General features: G+C 44.4%; 1 protein-coding gene across 4 annotated transcripts in view; it reads left to right on the forward strand.

The window, feature by feature from the left end:
• LOC147642518 (uncharacterized) overlaps nt 1-22,265 on the forward strand; it is a 206,749-nt gene that overhangs the window by 163,404 nt on the left and 21,080 nt on the right. For all 4 annotated transcript variants that reach the window (XM_086807209.1, XM_086807200.1, XM_086807192.1 and 1 more), the window contains 2 exons: nt 18,077-18,391; nt 18,796-19,134. In XM_086807209.1, coding sequence (XP_086663335.1) covers nt 18,077-18,391; nt 18,796-19,134 — 654 coding nt within the window. The remainder of the gene's footprint in view (nt 1-18,076; nt 18,392-18,795; nt 19,135-22,265) is intronic.

Raw genomic sequence — 22,265 nt, forward strand, 5'->3', positions numbered from 1 at the left:
TCAGAGCATGGAGAAGCATGAGATATTTTTTGCGACAAAGGCTTCCTAGGTCTTTGGACAAGGCTGACCGACAACCTATTATGTGGAACGAGTTCATTAGGGATGAGGCTGGTCGGCCACTTGGTGCATCTCGTTATATGCAATGGTGAGGATGGGAGAGATGCGCATACACAGTTCTTGCTTGGAAGACCTTTAAGAGTCTTCCGGAGGATCGGAGAGTTGCATCCACTCAGCATCTTAGGGGCTCTCGCATTCGTATTGATCAGATTGATGCAGCTATTCCGCATGAGTGGCTTACTGGGACCTTTCACGGAGACTATCATCCGAGTTGGCTGGGAGTTTTTTTGAGGATAGGCATACCTCTGCAGGTCATTGCTCTGCCAGGCCAGGAGGATACAGATTTCCTCATGTATTCTATCATGCTTGGTGGGAGATTGAGGAGATGTAGTATGGAGGAGATCATACCAACAATAGGCTTAGTCCAGTGAGGATTGTGTCGCTCCAGGAAGCACTAGTTCATTGACCCTTCTCCTCAGATAGTGACTCATGGCTCTTGGTGTTTGTGGCTATATGGTGGCCGTTCTATCAGATATCTTCAGTGGGATCCACGAGAGTGGGAGTAGATTGATGCCTTCGATCCTTTGAAAAGCCTTCCTTTTTTCAGTTTCACTGTTCGGAATGCCAGGCTTCTCCTCACTCGACAGATGCATAGGATCCCTACTCTCAGGCCTCATTGGGAGAGCTATGATATTTCTCCAAAGATACAGCGCAGATATTGGCATAGACTTTGGCACTCATACAGAAGGAGCCAGATCTCTCATTTCTTTTGGTTATTCTTACATGGTGGTCTCCCCACCAATCAGTGGAGATCAGTTTTCCGTGTAGCACCTTTCTGTCCTAGATGTGCGGCAGATTCTGAGTCCGTACAACATTGTCTATGGGGGTGCAGCATTGCACAACAGATTTGGGGTCCTGTAGCTCAACTTATGGGCAAATTGAGTGGCCGAGCCATGCATGTGACTTGGGGGGCAGTTGCTTGGCTCTCCGAGTCCGGTCCGCAACTTTTTTATGAGGGCAGTGGTACAAATTCTGTTTTTTTCATTCGTAGAGGTATTGCCCAGCATGGTTTAGCAGGATGTTCCTCACTCTCATTATACACCCCCTAGACAGAGGATTGACACCAGTTGGGAGATTATTGCCAGTATTACAACATGGTAGAATTGGAGAGCTAGATGCACGGAGGCTATTGAGGGTGTCTAGATTTTTTGGTTTCAGTGCATTAGTACTATATGGGGTGATATCATCCACACTCTTATGGCTACTTGGGCTGGCATTTAGGCGCCCTCTCGTTCTGCGCAGGTGAAGCGTGTGATATTTATGCGGGAATGGGACCATGGCATCTTCTTTTCCTCTAGTACCACAGGTCTTACATGGCATCATGATGCTCCTCAGTGGTTGAAATCACCTTACATATTGGGGTGATTCTATTCTCTTCCGGCTTATAGCCGTGATTGTTGTATGTTTTTCTCATACTTAATAGAAGTCTCTTTCTGGAAAAAAAAAACCTTTAATATCTTGTCCATCGCCATAAATAAATGAAAATGATCTCCTTGTCACATGCATCCTAAGCAATATTACCCGTGATATCAAATACGACAATGGTAACGCTACTGTGGGAGATAAATTGAAGGAATTTTGCTATCCAACTTCTATTTAACTTCATATCTTCGCATCACAATTAAATAATGGTCATTCTAAAAGAGACATCAATCAACTTGAAAGCATGCACACTTTCTGAAAGACAATATAGATTGCATATGTCACATCTTTGTTGCAAGCATTCTTCTTCCAAATGCTTACTTGATTGATACAAAGATATCTACGAATCTAGTCTCTGGGCATTTGTAGGCTGCTGTATCAATAGCTCGTTCTCTATCTTCTAGGTATGGATTACATTTACATTCTTTTGCATGCCATTTGTAATACCTCTATGAAGACAACATTGGCTGTGTAGACTTTGTTCGTACCTTCAATGCTTCTTTTATGGTTCACAGTATCCTTTACACACACTTTCACTGCATCTGATGATCTAACATGTGACATAGCAACATACAATTGTCCATGTGTGAATACTTGTGTAGTCAAATAAAGGTCCCATGTACTCAATGTTTACGTTTATGCTTGGAACTTATTTATTGACATATCCCAAGCTAGTCTCACTCCTCATGTCAAAAGAGAATTGAAGTATAGATAATATAAATGTTATCCTAGGAATAAAGACCCTGTCTCCAATGTTTGTATCTATAATAATTTTTGCTTCTATTATCTTTAAATGTTATCCTAGGAATAAAGACTCTGTCTCCAATGTTTGTATTTGTAATAATTTTTGCTTCTATTATCTTTAAATGTTATCCTAGGAATAAAGACCTTGTCTCCAATGTTTGTATCTGTAATAATTTTTGCTTCTATTATCTTTAAATGCAATTGCTTGCATATCAGTCTGGTATCATTACAAAGTCCTCGTTGAGCATCCAAATTGCACAACAACATGATAGGAGCATTAATCTTTAATAGCAAGCGGTGAGGAGGATAACCACTATCTAAGTTCAAACTATTCAAGTACTCAATTGCATATAATATTCTGTCTTATGCAAAAGAAACAACCGAATCTGCAGTGAGGTATTCTCTTTCAAGATCAAGTAATGCACTTAAGGCTAGTTCATTGATCTCATCGACCTCTTGATTTCGTGGTGCAAGAATAGCACGATCATTGAAGAAGCATGCATAATCTTTCACTCTTTGAAGATGTTTGTACACCCCATGGTTGTTAGAGGCGTTTGGTACGAGGCGGGTATGGTATGTACCTTGAAAGACTTGTATTTTTTAGAGACGTTAGAGACGTGTTACAAGCGTCTGTTTTATATATATATATATATATATATATATATATATATATAGTGAAAGTTGAGGTGATTTTGTGCTATTTTTTGGGCTATTCTTTCAGAGAGACTAGAGTGTGTATGTATGAGCCTTGAGGGAGGAAGATAGGGTGTGTATGAGAGAGAGACGAAAAGTGTGCGAAAGAAAGAAAGCTGTATTAAACGTCTGCAGAAGGCCAAAATGACCCATGAGACCAAAATAGTACATCCTCATCATCTAGATACATAATCAAGATTCAAGTGTACAAATTAAAATAAAATGAACTGAAATGAATCGGTAGAGTATAGAGATAGCTCGAAAAGTGGGTATAAAAAATATCATCATCCTAGTGTGTTTCAACTTTGAACTTTGGGTCTTGAGAAAGGCTTGAGGAGGGAGGGAGAGAATGTATGAGAGAGGGAGAAATGAAATGAAATGTTATATTAATGTCTTCAAAAGGCCAAAGTGACCTATGAGATCAAAGTTACAACCATGTGACATCTGATACACTGTCTGGAAAAGAAAAGAGATAGCCCCACAATACATCAGTAGGGGGGAAGCTAATGCTACTAGTCAAAATGGAGTACATGAGTACATGGATACATGAATACATGAGTATGGGGGAGTACAAAAGTGAGTGACAGTGAGTACAACAGTATATGGCTGGAGAGAGAGTGTGTGTGAGAGGGGCTGCCTTGGGTCCTTAAAGCCCCCGTCTAAAGACTCAAACCAGAAAAAATAAAATAAAATAAAATTTTGTGGACGCCTCGTACGCATCGAACGTCTTGAACTGCTAGAGGCGTACCTCGTAATAACTATGGTACACCTACTCTACCAAACTCATAAGAGAGTTCCCATGGATCAACATTCGTGGTGGAATTACCACTACCTTAATTGTTTAGATGGTCTATAGAGCCATCTCCAATTTGTAAAGTCCATTTGACAAATTTTAGTTCTATACAATCATAAGGACTCTGAATGATCCGCATGTTTTGGATGAGCTTTAAAACATTCACATATCTCAAAATATACGATCGGCATAACGTTGCATGAACAATATCTTCACGTGATCCCTTTGCCTTGGTTAGATTTGCCTAAAGTCACCACCAAACAACATACTTTTCCCACCAAATACTATATCACTTTGCAAAATGTCTTTTAATGTCCTATCCAATTCTTCATATACATATCGATGCATCATTGGAGCCTCATCTCAAATGATCAACCTTGCAAGCTTCAACACCTCTGGAACAACCCATTGACTATCCACCCTATGATAAAACTATCATCGTCTCGTCGCATGTAAGTTGGATACCCATTGTCATCAACGATAGTAGTCTCAGTAAACTTTCAAGAATAACGATGTTTTTTAACTCCCATTAACCATGCAAGAAGAGCACATATTTAGTTTCCCACATGGTCTATAGACATTACAATGAATGTTTATGTTGTGCAACTTAGGAAACATCGCCTTATTTGGAAGTGTAGCACATACTAACTTATCGTAGTGAGCAATCTTAGTAGGTTTATATCCACTTTCCAATATCAATAATATAATTGTATGTGGCAAGTCTCTTTTTTGAAATTCAATAACAGAAAAAAATCCCACTACCCTTCCAAATAATGTTTTTTAAACCAATAAGTGCATCATATCCTTATGCTTCTCATAGAAGATCCGTGCCGTCAAGTCAGATCGATCTTGGGCACTCTGACCCGGTAATAAAGCATTGTTTATTTCATCCCACTTAAGATTGCAAATAAAGGTAATAAAGAGGGTAGGTTTACCCATCTTTCTAACAATTGTCATTGAATCCTGATACAATTGATGCATATATCGAGGCGCCTCAGTATATGTAGATGGTAGGACTGCTGTCCTACGTCCAACAATGTCCCTGGAGACTCTATTGACTCCATCGCTTATATTAACTATATCTACAAGCCCTTGATGTACTTTAGCACGTAATACTTCTTGGTTATTACATATCTATACTAATCTTGATTCTTCTATGCTCCTATATGCATCAACAATGTATTGTTGCAAAAGTCGACCATTGTATAGAAGGCAGACATTTGTATCTTCTCTTATTTGTAATTTAGATGTATAATATTGCTGTTAAGTTAAGAGTCTTTGTCTCCTCATTTGAACTTTGTCTATTCCTACCATGGAGTGGAATTCCAACATGCTAACCATCCTCTCCTGAAGAAAACAGAAGAACATATAATAAAGGCATATATGAACGATGCAAATTAGATATTCTTTTTATAGTACCTGTGTGAGACATTATTTGAATACCTCTATGACCTACATAAAAAACATCTCCTTGACTCCGCATAATAACAGCTACCTTACTACCCATAAGAACTAAGCATTGTTTTGAGGTTGATCGAGCTTCAGTGATGACCGTTCTCAAATCTACATGTGCACTGGGCTGTAACATTTCTCTCATTGTACCAAATGCACAAGTATACGGATTGTGTTCATACATCATTGTTTGTAACCTTTCAAGCACGTTATGACTTAAAGAAGGCATCCCATGAAGTTTATTCTCCAATTCATGCTCTGTATCATACACATATAATTGGGTAAATTGAGGAGCTGTGTCTCGTCTTTCAAGGTATTACATAACCAACATGATGATAGGTAGTACCATGGATTCAAAAATTAAATACACCTCTCTCTCAAGTGAACTGATTATCCAAGTGAGCACCCAGTGAAACGAATGCTAAGGCATTGTTATAAGAGCGTATATTCTTCCTATATATCTTGCATTATCATGATTTTTGGAAGAGTCTTTGGGACAGTTTTCGGCCTAGAAAGATCACCCTTTTTCTTTGGCTAATAGCACATAGGAGCTTGGCGGTGGAGATCGGCTAGGAGCTTGCTTGAGGTGCAGCCACCCGCAAGAGTCTTAGTGACATTGTCTTTGGGATTGCCCGCGGGCTTAGCAGGTTTAGCGGCGGGTTCTCCACATCTTCACTATGGATAGCGCCTCGACCTAGATCATTACATGGGGCACTCTCTCTTGGGCTAGAGAGGCTGCGGTGGTAGGGCATACGAGGAGGATAGGGGAGGGCTTGCTCTTCAGGTCTCTCACCACCGCATTTCGGTAGTAGTAGCAATCACAGCCCCACAGACAGATCACTGGTGTCCAAGCTCATGCCACAGATGGGAAATTCGCAGTAGTATTGCAGCCTGGCACATATGGCGAGCTAGATACAACGAAGCTAGATGTACATATGGCGAGCTAGATGTAGCGAAGCCATTAAGAGTATATCCACACTCGGCTAGCAGAGTCTATTAGGTTCATTTGGCTCGATATTATACATACCTTCCGTGGTCAATGGGAGAAGTTGCATGGCTAGATACAAACTCGCCTCATGTACAAGGAAGGAATCAAGTAATCAAAGGAGGGGAAAGAGACGCTTCTTCTCCGGCTAGCTGCTCTATGAGGAGAAGACTATCTCATACAGGGGGGGAACAACCACACAGGTGGTCTGTAGTACCAAGTGGGGTCACCATCTCTATCAGTGAGAAAAGGGCTAGGCCACCAGAGCCTCAAGAAAACTTCCCGCCACTTCCGCATGTGGTTAGATCCACCCTGCAACTTCCCCCACTGGCCGCGGAGGGTATGTATGATATCGAGTGAAATCCTCTTGATAGACTCAGCTAGCCGCGGAGGGTATATGTGCCATGAGATCCAATAGAAAACGTGAGCAAACCACTACCCTCATCCGCTCCATGGACTGCCACCCCACAAGAATATCATGCTTGGTAAACACGCCTAGCCACACCGGGGAGTCGGGTATGGGATAGGAGTTAGCCACTCATGAGGAATAACTGAGTCGATGTCGATGCTGAGTTTGTCTCTACCCCGGATCCCTATCAGGTCTCTCTTCTGCACCTGCGGGCGTAATTGTCTATGTGCGATCCAGTCTCCAAGGGACCTAGCAGGTCCTTTGCTCAATGCTCCCCATGATACATGAGGTTGGGTCCCCAACATGTGGCCACTTGGTAAACGGATCAGGGGTTCCAGACCAATGGCTGTCGAAGCCTTCCTCTGAGGCTATCTACCTAAGGGGCAGCCTAAGGTGATCCCAAGCTTACAGTAAACTGGCTGCAAAATTGTCCTCAAAAGCTGGACTAAAACCGTGGGCCCGCATCTTTGTGAAGATCCATCTGGTACTCTCCGGCCAAGGGCCCCCAAGGCTCGGGGTGCGAGCTGAAATCTGGGCCAAGAGGAGGTCCTTCCAAGGCTCACCACTAGGAAGGAGTCCTCGAAAAATTAGCTTGCCCCGTAGACACAGCTCTACGTCGTGGCTGAATGATCACTCTGCATGCCACCTTGGCCCTGGCGGGCCTCCCATCACTATAGGCCCATAAGAAGTTCTAGATCAACCGATGTACCTGGCCAATGCAAGCTTGAGAAAAGGCCCAACACAAAGTGATGTACCACATAGTGGCAAGAAGAATGTGGCTCGTCACCACCATGCTACCTGCAAGGGAGAGTCTCATAGAACTCCAGTATAAAAGCTTCTTTTGAATACTCAGAAGAAGATGAGTGAGCTATAGCTCAGGAGAAATATCAATGTCCACGTGGCATCCAAGATAGCGAACTAGAGTGTCCCTCAAGATCCATTGGAAAGCCTCAACTGGGCGCCAAGTCGAGGCGAGTGCAGAGCCTACTCAAAAACCACACGACTTGTGCTAGTTGATTAGTGCTCCGGATGTAGGACAAAGATTTCGATTGCATCCGCGAATCTTTGGAGATTCTCTGAAAGGTATGCTGTTGTGTCATCTGCAAACTTTGAGTCAATTAGCTCCTCCTGAGGGCGGAGGGGGAGACGCAACTCTTATGGGCTAAAAGAAAACTACTTATGGCCTCGGTGACGAATAAGAAGAGGTAAGGTGCTAGAGGACAGCCTTGTCGTACTGAGCAGGAAAGGGAAAATTTGTCACATTGGCTTCTTGAATGAGAACCCGGCTATGCAAGGCCGAGTCTGTTGTACCGAACGGGAAAGGGAAAAACTATTGCCACTGGCTTCTTGAATGAGAACCTAGTTGTGGGAGGCCGAGTAAAGTCTTGAAACCCCACGAATCCACTCCACGAGGAATCCAATCCGGCTCATCATGCCCTCCGGAAAGCTCCAATCCACTCTATAATAAGCTTTCTAAAAATTTATTAGTAGCACTAGGAGGTCTTGTTGCCCCATTCTGGCCGATGCTGTCGCCTCCCAAAAGGTGAAGATGTTGTCCAGGATGCTCCAATCCTAAACAAAGCTAGTCTGAGTGTCATGAATCAAGTCAGGGAGAAAGGGCAGAAGTCTTTGCTGGGGAAACCACCTCTCTTGTGTGCCACAACATCCTCTCACGTGTGTCTATCACCTGTGGGTATAATGGGACACTAGTGAAAAGAGATCAGAAGAAAACAGTGGGACAATGGCTCTCACATGGGGGGGATCAGAAACAATAGCTCCATCGTGGCCGCGCAACCCGCGAATACCATCTCTCCTCCTGTGGGGGCTGGCTATTTCAAAGACATCCCTGTGACTCTATCACCGGCTTGAGTCCAGAATGAGGCTCTGGCATGGTACCTGTACTCCACCCTCCTTTCCTTAATGGATCTAAGCATCGTGCGGGTGGCAGCAAGCTGACTCTCAATCCACGGGTTATTAGGGGAACTCTCCTGAAGCCGCTGTAAAGAAGCCAGACCCCTCCTCAACCTTATCTCCTGCTCCCAAAATCCCTTCAATCTGCTCTAGGCTGCCTCCTACAAGAAATCGCTGATCTTCCCTAGGCCCACATCCAGCCCACATCCAATGTGCACATAGCAGAGCTTGAGATAAAGTCCAATCCCGCCCATATTTGCTCTATCGTGTTGCAACCCTCAGGATCCTGAATGAGGCTATTCGGAATCCTAGATCTCAGATGCCTGTCATGCCTACAGAGGTCCTCTAGGGATAGAATAACCGAGGCGTGATTTGAAAAGGTAGTGCTTGCGAAGATACCGATCATGCCCCCACGGTTGCAAGCCCATTCAAAGACATAAAACCTGTCAAGTCTAGAGAGGCTGGGCCGGTGCTCCCTGGGTTGTGTGCCCAAACTCTAGAAGATGCCAAGGTCCTGAGACTTCTAAGTTCTAGTATCAACTCCTCCCAGACAGAGTACTCTACTCCTGAGACTGTGGACGTGCCTTCTCCAAGCTACCTCTATCATGTTGAAGTAACTACCCATGGAGCAAAAATCAGCCTAGGGAAGGGCCTGCCAAACTGTGCACCAAAAGAGGGCTCTACCTGCAGCGGCATTCGAGGCATAAACATTGAGAAAGCCAACGCTATCCTCTCCAATCAAAATGGTAACCCACTGTGCTCGCTCCACGACTATGACTCCTGAGCTTGCGAGCAAAAGCTGCTCACACTGACAAAAATTCAAACTCCTCTCTGCGTCCCTGAAGAGCCGAAGGATGTAGACAAAAAAGTGTGACTCCTGCTTGGTAAAATCTTCCCACATCAGTGGGTGCGCCCCTCAGAAGGTGATGCTCTTGGAGGAAAAGAATGTTAATAGGTCTCCCAACTGTGGCTCTCCTCTGAGGATGCCTCGTCTTTGAATTGAGGCCCCCCTAAACCCTATATGTTCCATGAGACTCTGCTTATCAATATCTGTGCGAAGCGGAACTAGCAGAACTGCCCTCCACTCGAAGAGTCTTGGGCGAGGGTTTAGACAGGAAATAATCACAATCCATCCTAGGTCGAAGGCACGCCAAGTGGGTGCGGATTCTTTCCTCCATGTGATGCCACTTTGTCTGAGCGCAAGAGTATGCATACTCCAGACTCCATGGATCACAATGGAGGTACTTGTAAGAAGGGGGAAGAGGTACTGCGACAGAAGTATGCATGAACACAAAAAGCAACACCTCCAGGCTGCATGTGACTTGGTAGAACACAATGCTAATCAATACACTTAAATACACCAAGATTTAGTGGACATTATGCTCAATACAATAACTAATTTGCTGAATTGACAAGAGATGCACAGTGAGCCGGAACAGCCGGCCCCTCCCTCAAATAAAGTATATTGATCTTGGGAGAATCATGTACATAATGTCATGGGGATTTCTGACCAGATTTTCATACCAATGCACATGAAAACAGTATTGCAAACAGTGTAGTTGATGGTGTAGACTTGCAACTCACACTACCCTTTTACGTGCCCATGTTCTCTACCATCTGCTCTCTATTGTTCCACTAACATATGGTAGCAACAATCTACAAGAGCATGTAGGACAAGAGAACACTGCACAGGGTATGTGAACATGGAGTCCGGTTCCTCCCTCCTACTTGCTTCCATATTCAAGCATCAAAGCTTACCAAATTGCAAGTAGAGTTGATGACAACGAAGTGTTCATGATGAAAGCGTTTGGAGTGTTGAAATCTTCGATTTGTCGTAATCCTTCGTGACAAAAGTCTTAAAGAGGATGAAGGGAACCTTGGGAAAGCTTCCCCTATGGTTCAACTTGAGAAAGGAAGACTAAAATTAGGGTTTTCAGCAAAAAGACCAGAAATTACAGCAAAAATAAGAGCTTTTTTGCTGAATTTCAGTCATTGGGAGTGTGTGGGAGAGTAAGCACCACCTGGAAACACTCTTGGAAGCTTTGAAAACACACTACCAAGCTTGGATATGGAGTTGGGAAGGAGAAAGTGCAGAAAATACAGCCAAAGAGGCCTCATGAAGGGGGCGCCTACTTCTAGAGAGAGGATAGGGGGTTGTCCACTCTAGGTGTCTAGTAGAGAGGACAAGTGGCTTGTGGTGCAAGCTAGAAGGGACACATGGCTGGTTGCTCCCTTTGTACAAAGGAGATAAGGTTTGGGCGGTAGGAAATGGGTTTTGTCTACCTCAGGACACCAGTGTGTACGAACATAAGGCTGGTCATAACTTATAAGTGAGTTTTGGCCACTAAAAACTTAATGAAGTGTGTACACACTCACTTATGAATTAGTGCTAATTCTTAAAGCTAGGTTTATGACCAATACTTACCACCTATGACATGCCACATAACCATGTCGGCAGACAGTTACACCTACGGTTCACAGGCGGGCGTCCCCTTATCCGAAACTACACATTGGTCAGGCAAGCATGAAAACAATATGCAATTTTAATTGCAAGCAAGCAATCACATAAAGATGCGATGCAATGCAGTATTGGTATGGACAATCCTTATTCATGAATTTATACCAAAATAGACGTGCTCTAGGGAAGTACATGAGATACCAGACCCAATGGAACACCAATCCTCCAGGCATTTCTGGGCATGTACACACAGGCACAAGTTCGAGCGGAGAGCCAAGTCCACATTATCACATGAGTGGCATCAATCCCCGGAATATGCAACTACCATGGACGTTAGTCCAATGTACATACATAATCAGAAAACACGGGTGGACCAATTGGGTGGCCAAATGGTGACATCCCTCCTAGCTTCTAAACAGTTGTCCGCAACTAAAAAGCATCCAAATAAGTGCGAAGGAAATGGAGGTAATCTGTAAAGAACTCTTCATCTATCCATTTAGCATCAATGGGAAGATAGTTTTAAAACTTCACAAGGTAACGCCTGGCAACTTTGCCTGTAGCACGCTTGCGTTCCTTGTGATACACAATCTACTCTGGCTGTAAGATCTCCTCAAGGTCATCCACTTTTGGTGGATCCTCAATGACCGGTTCACTGGTGGGCTCCAGCCCTACATACTTGTGAAGGAGACTCACATGAAAAGCATTGTGTATGTGCCAATGACTAGGCAATGTCAACCTGAAAGCCACTTCATTGATCTTCTTGATCACTCGAAAAGGCCCATAGTACCTAGTTGCAAGCTTAGGGTATGCACCCTCTTTCCCAGGCCTCTTTGCAAGTCTTGCTTTCTCAAATTTCAGCAATACTCAATCATTCTCTTTGACATCAAATTGTCTTTTATGGTTGTCGGCAGTCTTTTTATGCTTGTCTTTGACCTTACAATGGCTGTCTGCACCTCAGCAAAAGCAATATCAACTACAAATATCTCATTCTTTGTGCGAAGGATGGGTGGTAAAACCACTTTACCATAAACAATCTCAAACGGGGCCTTTCCCGTAGATGCATGCACCGTGTTGTTGTATGCAAATTCCACAAGCGATAAGTACTTCTCCCAAGAAGACTTCCGATCCGCCACATAACATTTCAAAAGATCCAAGATGGCTGAATTTACAGCCTCACTTTGCCCATCCGTTTGAGGGTTATAAGCTGATGAGAAGTCCAATTTGGTGCCCATATTATCAAATAAGGCCTGCCAAAAGAGACTTGTAGTCCTGGGATCTCTATCTCCCAAAATGAACTTTGGCATCCCATGATACTTGAACACTTGTGCAAGATATTGTTGAGAAGTGTAGTGCCATAGAGCGCATGTAGAGGCAAGGAGTGAGTAGATGAGGATGAAGCCATATAGCAAAAGTGGAATATCCCACATGCATGGACCAACCAAAGATGTACTCTACCCATATAAAAGGGGTCATTTTCAAGCAATGGAAGTATGAAGCACTTACACACATCACAAGCCTCTTTATGAGTACAAGTCTTAATCTTGTAACCAAATTGTGCTCGAGTCTAATGTATACACTCATGAGTACCCATGGGAGGTAATGATTGTTGTAACTCACATCTAACCACCTTGAGTAGCCTATAGATATGGCACCAAAGAGGGGTGTTGAGAAGTGTGGTGCCATAGAGCACGTGTAGAGGGAGGGCATGAGTAGGTGAGGATGAAGCCATATGACAAAAGTGGAATATTGCACATACATGGACCAAGCAAAGATGTACTCTACCTATATAAAAGGGGTCATTTTCAGGGAATGGAAGTATGAAGCACTTGCACACATCTCCAGCCTCTTTATGAGTACAAGTCTAGTCTTAATCTTGTAGCCTAATTGTGCTCGAGTCTAATGCATATACTTATCATTATGAGTGCACTTAGGCACCATCCACCGTAGGTTTAAGTTAATCATGTATCATTAGTATATGCTTAGTGTATTATTAGACTAATTAGCTTCTTGTAAGAGGTACCATAAATCTTAACAAATATATTTTAACGATATGCTCAACTTGCTTACTAAACTTGTCCAAGAAGTGAGCTTGCTTGCTAAACTTGTCCACAATTGTTCAAATAGCATGGTTAACCTGTTGGGTCCGTGGCAAGTCCATAATGAAATCCATTGTAATACTTTCCCATGGTTGTGAGGGAATAGGCAATGGCTGAAGCAAACTTGGTGCCTTTTGCCTATCAAATTTCATCTTTTGACAGGTGAGCATCCCTACTCTGTGTTATTTTCGCCTATGCTCCCTGAGCTACGGCCCACCCCGTAGCTCCTCTCCCGCTGGTCGCTTCTCTTGCCTCTTCGCCCCCCCCCCCCCCCCCCCCCCCCCCCCCCCCCCCCCCCCGTCTTCAGTGCCCACTCTCCTTGCCTGCGTCCACCGTCCCCTTCCATTTATGCTCCCCTCTTAATCACTGCCCACTCCCTCGTTGCGCTCCAGCTAATCCTAGCCCTCCCCACCCCCCTTCGTTCATCACTTTCCTTCTCCTTAGCCTCACCGTTTACCCTGTCTTCCTCCATCTTCTTCGCCCCTTCCGGCTTCATCATGCAGCGTCTTCAACTCTTGGGTTTTTTTTCATTCTGCAAGTCTCCGCCTCTTGTGGTCTTCACCCTTGGGAGGACTCCATGGCAGCTGCTCCGTCATCCCCGATCGAGGCCATCGTAACTTGCTTATCTTTCTCTGAAGCAGACCTTCAATTTCTCGCTACGATTGTTGCATCTCTAGAGGCCTCCACTCTAGTATGGAAGATTGTTGGTAGCCGCTCTGCATGCGAACAACTCAGAGATCTTCTGCAGGCTAGCCATCTTGGTGGGCCTGCAAAGATGACATACATTCATCCTTTGGCGTGGGCTACTACCATTATGATTTGAGAGGACTACATGGGCTTCCTCAATGTTTATGCCCCGAATCCTATAGCAGGTTGTAAAGCCATCTTCTAGAACACAGTCCGTCAGGCCCTTTCTCAGACTGACTTTCGGTGCATGCGTGGAGACTTTAACATGATTGAGGCAACAGAGGACAAACTCAGAGGAGACACGACTACAGTCTCGGGAGCAAAGTACTCTGCATGGGAGGAGTTGATTCTAGCACTCGGGACAAGACCCTTGACATCTCCCAGAGTTGGGCACATCCCTGGGAACCTGTGCTTCTCATGGTCTAATAGGAGCACCAGCCCAACCTCTCTCGACTTGACAGGTTTTGTGTGGATGAGTGGGCTTGCGGCTGCGGACCGCGGCAGATTTAGCGCAGCTTTTGAGGACAGATTTGCAGCCAACCTACTCCGAGCTTGGGATCACCTTAGGCTGGCTCTTAGGCAGTTAGCTCTGGTAGCCTCGAAGGAGCATCTTTGACATCCCCTGATCTAGAACCCTCTGATCCGTTTACCCAGTGGCCATATGTTGGGAGCTCGATCATATGTATCATGGGGAGCGTTGAGCATAGGACCCGCCAGGTCCCTTGGAGATTGGCTTGCACCTATGCAGCTACCCCTGGAGGCTCAAGAGAGAGGCTTGGCAAGAATTAAGGGTAGAGACAGACTCAGCCTTCGACATCGACTCTACTATTCCCTAGGAGTGGTTGACTCTTACTCCAGACCCGACCCCCCCCCCCCCCACAGTGGCTTGGCGTGTTTACTCCACATAATATCCTCTTGGTAGTCCATGGCGCGGATGAGGGTTATGGTTTGCTCACCTTTTCTATTGGTCCCCATAGCAGATTAGAGAGATCAAAGCCCCGTTTGGAAGATTTCAATGGCTACACCCTATAGAGGGTGAGGGTGATTGGATTTCAGGCACATGAGTGGCACATACACCTCCCCCCGGCCAAGGTGGGTAGGGAGAGAGTATGGCGGTTATGGATTTAGGAGAACCGGCCCCTCACGCGCCTCGAGTGGGACCTAGGAGAGTGGACTTGGTGTGCTTGTGCTGATTAGGAGGAGACTTTGGATACCCCCTTTTTCGCATACACGGCGCGGCTAGGCCGTAGCATTCAGATGCCGGAGGTTGATGGCACCCCAGCCGTAGTACATTGGCAGTTACAGGGCCTCTTAGAGCGTTTTCTCTCAAATTTTTGGAAGAGGCTTTGGGACAGCTCTCGGCCTCAAAAGATCATCCTCTTTGCTTTGTTGACGCCAAACAGGAACTTGGCGGTTGACACGTGGTTGGCCATTGATGATAGACCAGCAGCTTGTCCGCAGTGGAGCCTCCCTCAGGAGTCTCAGCACCATTGTCTTTGGGATTGCCTGAAGGCTCCAAGAGGTTTGGCAACAGATTCTCCGCATCTTCATGATGGACAAGACCTCGATCCGTATCATTACATGAGGGATTGTCACTTGGGCCACAGAGACTAAGGTTGTCAGCACTTATGAGGAGAAAGGTGGGGGGCTAGCCCTGCAGGTCTCACCTTCACATTTCGGCAATACTAGTTCGAGTCCCATCTACCAACTAATGGAGACCGGGCCCATGTCAGAGATGGGAGATTTGCAGTAGCATTGTAGCCGGATATATATGAAGAGCTACATGCAATGAAGCTATCGAGGGTACCTACACTCCGCCAACGGAGTTCATCAAGAGCATCTGGCTCGACAACATCCATACCCTCCGCGGTCAGTGGGGGAAGTTGCAGGGTGACTCTGACTGCATGCGGTAGCAGCGGGAAGCTTTCTTGAGACTAAGGTGGCCTAGCCCTTTTCTCACCGATAGAGGTGGTGATCCCACTTGGCATTATAGACCACCTGTGTGGTTACTCTCCCCCCCTTCCCCCGGTATGAGATAGCCCTCTCCTCAGAGAGCGGCCAGCCAGAGGAGAAGTGCATCTTTCTCCACCTTTTGATTCTTTGATCCTTGCCCCATACATGGAGGCGAGGTTGTATCTAACCCATTGTGTTTGTACTTAGCACTTTGTGGTTGTTTTTTTTTTAGTTAACTAATAGAAGGATCTTTTTCTCGGAAAATATATGTATATATATATATATATATATATATATATGCATCCCCATGTGGTTTGTTTATAAGAACATAATCAACATGGTTTTGTTGGAAGATAAGGGGTCTTCTCTGGATATCATATTTTTTATGCGGGAACTCAAGCTTTTTTTGTTACTCTTATAATGGTTTAAGCATGAGTTGCAGCCTATACTAGCTTACAATGATCCAAATGGTTGTTGTCTTGTGGTGCAATGGTTAAGCATGAGTTGCAGCCTATACTGGCTTACAATGATCCAAATGGTTGTTGGCTTGTTGTGCAACGTATGATTGTAGGAGAGCTATATGAATTTGCAAGTGTTTATGCATCGCAAACTTTTGCATATAGAGCTGCGACGTGGCACGCCTTTATGAACATATCCATGGATTTCAAATGCCTTTATTAGAGGGGATTTCAATAATTCGCCCAACTTTCATGATAACACCTCTCACCACTCCCACATGATGTGTTCTAAAAAGAAAGATTGGACTTAGACAATGACTTCTTTAGATGCATACGATTTGTGGACAAAGCTGATGCCACATTCGAAGTGTTATACACTTCATCATAATGTTGTTTTCGAGTACTGGGCACACTTAGACAGATGGTATCTTCTCAATGTTGCTCAGTATGATGCTTACACTGTACAATGTGGATTGATCATACATTGCGCCTCTCTGACATTCTCCAGTATGGCTTGGCTTGTACTTTGGCATGGCTGACAATGACTTTCCGTTAACTCATAGAAGGTTACTTATAATTAACAAGAGTTAGTTGTCACATGCCAATCCGCATGTGATGATACTCGGTGTCTATCTCCCAGTTGTGTATAGGTGAAGAATCCTCTGCCACGTGTCAATTGTTGTCTTTCCCAAAGCCAAAGGTGGCCAGCGAGAGTTCTTGAAGGCTTTGGCTTTGGGCAATTGACACTTGGTGGCACCTGGGAGAGGACATGCTTGAAGTGGCCCCAACCTTTGATCAAGTTGGCAGCAAAGTGGTCCTCGAAAGAGGAACTGAGACTGCAAGAACAGGCCTCCCTGAAAATCCATCGCACAGCAAGGATCCAGGGGCCACCAAGAGGAGTGCAGGCGGAAAGCTATGCAAGAAGAAAAGCCTTCCAAGGCTCCTTGCGTGGGTAGAGGTCTCACACAACCAGCTTTCCCAACAAGGCTCTGCTCTAAATAGCTGAATCAATGACGGCTGCCATGGAGTCCTGTTGGGATGAAGACTAGAAGGCACACTCGCCAAAGAAGTAAACTGCCTGTAAGCAGAAAAAACCTGTTGGGAAGAAAGAAGTGTGGGCGGGAGTGGATGGTGGATGGTGGGCAATAAGGATGACGGCAGCAAGGGGCGGAAGGAGGTAGAAGAAAGGGGGACAGAGAAAATGCAGGAAACGGGAGGCTAGTGCAGCCAGAAAGGAAAGGGGAGTGTTGAAGAGGCATAATGAGGAGGAGGAAGCAAGGACGGCGGAAAGAGTGGAGGAGGAGGGCGGAGACAGGTGTGAAGAGGGTGCACAGGCGGAGGTGGGGGGGGGCATCGTACAGGAAGGCGGGCAGCACAAGGGAGAGGCAGGGGCAGAGGTGGAGGGGGCTAAGCAGAGGAGGGTGGAATGGCGCACAGGAGGGGCTGGGTGTGGCAGAGAGGAAGGCGAGCTGCACAGGGAAGAAGTGGGGTGTGAAGCACATGAGGAGAGGCGAAAGTGGAAACGAGGGCGAGGGAGGTGGAGGTAAACAAGACGACGGCCATGGTGAAGGCGACGGCGGTGGAAAGGATAGATTGGGGGGCGATTACACAGGCATGCAATAGGGGGAGCTCCAGCGTGCCTACGCAAAGAGACAGGTAACCCCAGCTAAAGAGACGGGTAACCCCAGCTAAATTAACGTGCATCCTTGGACTGGCCCAAAACTCACATGTTTCTTTCAAATAAAAGGACAATCCTTGACCAATTACAAGGGCTACACCTGTGATTGATCTCCAAGGCTGTATGTTTATTTCCACAGAAGAAAAAATAACATTTTTTGTTTCCATATCGACCTTTCAAAATCTTATTTGACATATACCCTTAACTCTGACCCATTCAGGTCCCCTTTCATCATCCAATTGTCAAGTATTGTGGTTAAATGCATCAACGTATATCAAAGCAGGGCAACAAGCAAGTGCGAAAGTTCTTTTTCTGGATGCCTACAATAATAGTGTAAGCAGCTACATCAACTTCACCATGTACTTCACTCGTGCTGGGCAAATTTTTGAGGATGTCTCCATCCTTAGTAGAAGACAAAGTGGTAATCAACTTATAAGTTTCATAGTCACTCTTGCCGGAGATTATTCACTTCACTTTGTATATGGTGGTAACACTGAGCTGAATGGATCCCCATTGAACTTTAGTATTAATACAGGTAACATTTCATACTGAAGCTTCCTTTCCGATATAAAAAACGTGAAAGGTTGTTTTGATTCTTTATATAATAGAAGCTTGATCCGTTTACAGAAATTTGTCAAGGGAAGTGTATGTATTCACACATGCATTTGTATGTATACATGTATTTGTGTTTTTATGTATGCATGCATGTGTGCGTATGTGTATGTGTACATGTGCGTGTGCATGGGTGTCTATATATATATATATATATATATATATATGTATGTGTGCATGTATGTACACATTTACATATAAGAATGCATGCACACATACACCAGAGGGGTGAAGGGAAAGTAATGAAAAGAGCTCGAACTTAAAATACCTATTATCTGAAATACAAAATTTAATGATTAGAATGTTGTATGCTTGTCACTTTCTCAGCATCCATTGCACCTTCACATTGTAAAGGAGCTTGGGTTGATAACAAAAACACATTCAACTCGAGAGAGTACGGAGCTTTAAAGATTTTCTTAATGGATACTTTCAATAACATTGTTAGTGCGTCTGCAAAAGAAGCTACTTTTTTGGGGTTTAGTGCTTACGTCACGAACAAAGATGCTTCTAAGAATTCCACCATCAAAATAAATGTGTCTCCGGATGCAAGCGGCATCTATGAGACTGCAACAATATTCCCCACTATGTCAGGAGATTGCTTGCTATATGTACTCATCAACCAAATACAAATCAATGGGTCACCATTCACATTTACACTTGCCTCAGGTATGCTAAAATTCTCTCTTTATAAATTGTCCTGAACTAGCATCAATTTGTCTTGCATTCTTTGTTAGTAGATTATATGGAATCAATAAGTGTGGCTTTATTTCTTTTCAATCTCTTAAATACTTTTTGATTCAATTTCTGCATGCCCGAGTAATGATGCCGAACATGTTTGTAATATCCTTAGTGTGCATTTAAACCTAGATTGAGATGATAAATGCCATGTCATGTCCTTTTTCATGCCATTTACGAAGGCCATACTTATATCCATCAAGGAATCTGGTGATACAAGTCAAGAAACTTAAATACACCCTTTTGAGAAGATAAGAATGTGGTGACAGTCGCCATGATCACACTCGTCTAAAAGGCTCGAAAACAAACTTTTGTGAGTGAACTAGGAGGTTGGGAACGTGAGACAAATTATGTCCTACAAGAGTACCCACTTCAAAACTGGTCCATATGTCTCCAAACATACTATATCAAGTGAACTATGAGGTTGGGACGATGTGATAAATTACAGTCCTCCGCCGCAGCCAGCTGTTTCATTCCATGAGGAACAGTACCTTGGTCCATGGAGTTGTGCCACCCTCTCTACTACAAGGATGGCACTCACACGACACTTCACCTACATCATACCATAGTAGTGGAGGTGCAATGAGTCCTTTCAACTTCCTAGGACCCGGCCATATCTTGGGACTTTAATGGTAGATGAATAGAAACTTCATGGCTAACACCAATAGAAAAGCTAATGTTTGATCTAGTATTACACACAAGAACGTAAGAATACCAACCAATTTCTTGGATAAGATATCATCCACAAGGTTTGAAGGGCCTTTGATGGACTGCTTCAGCTCAACCTCCATTGTTGTACCAACTGCCTTGCTTTTGGTCATGCCGAATGCCTTGAGTATCTCACCTGCATATTTCTGTTGAGAGATGAAAATGTTACTTGGCTTCTACCAGACCTCAAACCCCAAACAATAATGCATGAGCCTTAGATCTGTCATCCCAAACTCTGCACTAAGCATTTTGTGTTTGTGAGATCTTTTTCTAGTGATCCCTTGTCAAAATGAGATCATCTACATAGAGAACAATGACCATATACTTTCCCTGTGCATAAAAGATTTGCATACAAAGGGCTGCTCAAGAGACCCATACTCACAAAATAAGCATCAATCATCTTATAGCATGCTCATGGGGCGTGTTTCAATCCGTAGAGTGCCTTCTGTAACCTACAAACTTTGCTTTAGGAATCGGGAGGAACCAGAACCCACGTGGCTGTTCCACGTACACCTCCTTCTGGGGGTTCCTATTGAGGAAAGCAGATTCTACATCCATTTGGAGAACAGGCCTCCCCCCTGTGCAGTACGGATTGTGGTTAACCTGGCTATAGGAACAAAAGTCTCCTGAAGCATCAGATTTGTATTTTTCTTTGTAAACCCACTTAGTGTCAATTACCTTGCATCTTCGAGGATGATCTACAAGGTCCTAAGTGGTTTTTCAGGATGGAGTCATATTTTGCTTGCATGGCTACAATCCACTTCGGATCGCCTTGTGCGTCAATGAAGGTGGTAGGCTCTTGAATCTTGAGTACACTTTTTGTCCACAAAAGGGATTTACTTGTGTCAAGATGTCATCACTAATGGAAGAGAAATGTCTTTTCTAGAACAATTGCATTAGGGCGTGCATTGTAGACCAATTTGGACACTAATTAGAGAGAAGTTACAACCATTTGGTGAGTTATTGGATGACACTATTGAAGGGTGGCTTGAACATTCGACTTTGCAAAGAATGGATCATGGACCATTCCCTAAAGTCCCTTTACCACAGCTCACTGCTTCTAGATTATATCGATCAATTCTCCTAGAACCATGGTTTTCTGATTACATATGGGCATTGGATTATCAATTATGATGATATAGTCTTTAGGTGTTTCACTAGTCGTATTCCTAGCTCTCCATATGCGACTGCTTTTATTCAGGATTGGCAAGCTATCCTATGCCATCTACAATGGTCTGGTATTCCGTTCTTAAGTTTGTGTGAGTGGGTAGTGGAGTGGGACAGAGAGGTTGCCATCTCCCTAGCCTGTGCCAACTCCTAAGGGTATACTGCCCTAGAGAGAACCCTAGTGATTTCGAGTGTGCCAACATGTCGGGCAACCGAGTCCGCTACAAGGCCATGCCAATCTTGCCACAAGGTCGGCTCCAATACACACTGGACAAGCACATGATAAACCACTCGCCCGGCCAAACATACCATATGATAAAAAACATAGCTTTTGGCTGTCCACACAAGACCCAAATCCCTCCAAATATAATTAGCAACTTTGCCCACATGATTACAAAGCCCAGGTGTGACACATCGTGCATAGGCCCCTCAAAGGAGAGGATCAGTGATGGGTGTTGGGGTTTTCTTCTCCTCCGAAATGCACCATGCATCGACTTTTCCTCGCTTAAAAAGAGTTGATACAACTCTTGTTCGGGTTTGGCTAGGAATGCACGTATTCTTCCTTGGGGTCAAATGACATAAGATTTTCTGCATTTCAGGTGCCAAGATTAGTTATACTCTCTTTCCGACAGGAGCTAAAGTCGTGTGTGCCTACATTCGTTGTCATACCACCCATTTTATAGCTGTGATCCTGTGGGGAGTTTGGTGGTTGAGTGGGTGGTATAAAGGAAGCTAGCATGAGCAGAGTTGTGGATGATGGAGGAGAGCTCTGATGCAAGTGTGGATATGGGCAATGTACGATCAAGGATCAAGTGCTGAAGACTGGAGATATGGGCCATTAAAGACCAATGTGGTCCCATACCACGTGGTCTTAGCACCACTCCCGTGGTGTGTACTGATGATCATAAGTGGCATTGATAAGGTTTGACGCATGAATGACACATCGATATACTAAATACTCTCACTCCTCTCCTCTACTGCATGTGTTTGATTTCTTTTTGTAAAATTTATCATGGTGCCCTATTACCTTTGCCTCGGGACTGCATCTACCTCCTCATCGACCCCCCCCCAAACTCACACAACCCCATGGGTGGGAGAGTGAAATCTAAGATATGTGACATAAAAGCAAGAGACCCCATCAAATAATCGATTTTATTGGAGCCATCCCCATACAGAAAGCATGTAAG

The sequence above is a fragment of the Cibotium barometz genome, chromosome 1 (assembly GCF_041138505.1).
Source record: "Cibotium barometz isolate CiBa-2024 chromosome 1, ASM4113850v1, whole genome shotgun sequence".
Lineage (NCBI taxonomy): Eukaryota > Viridiplantae > Streptophyta > Polypodiopsida > Cyatheales > Cibotiaceae > Cibotium > Cibotium barometz.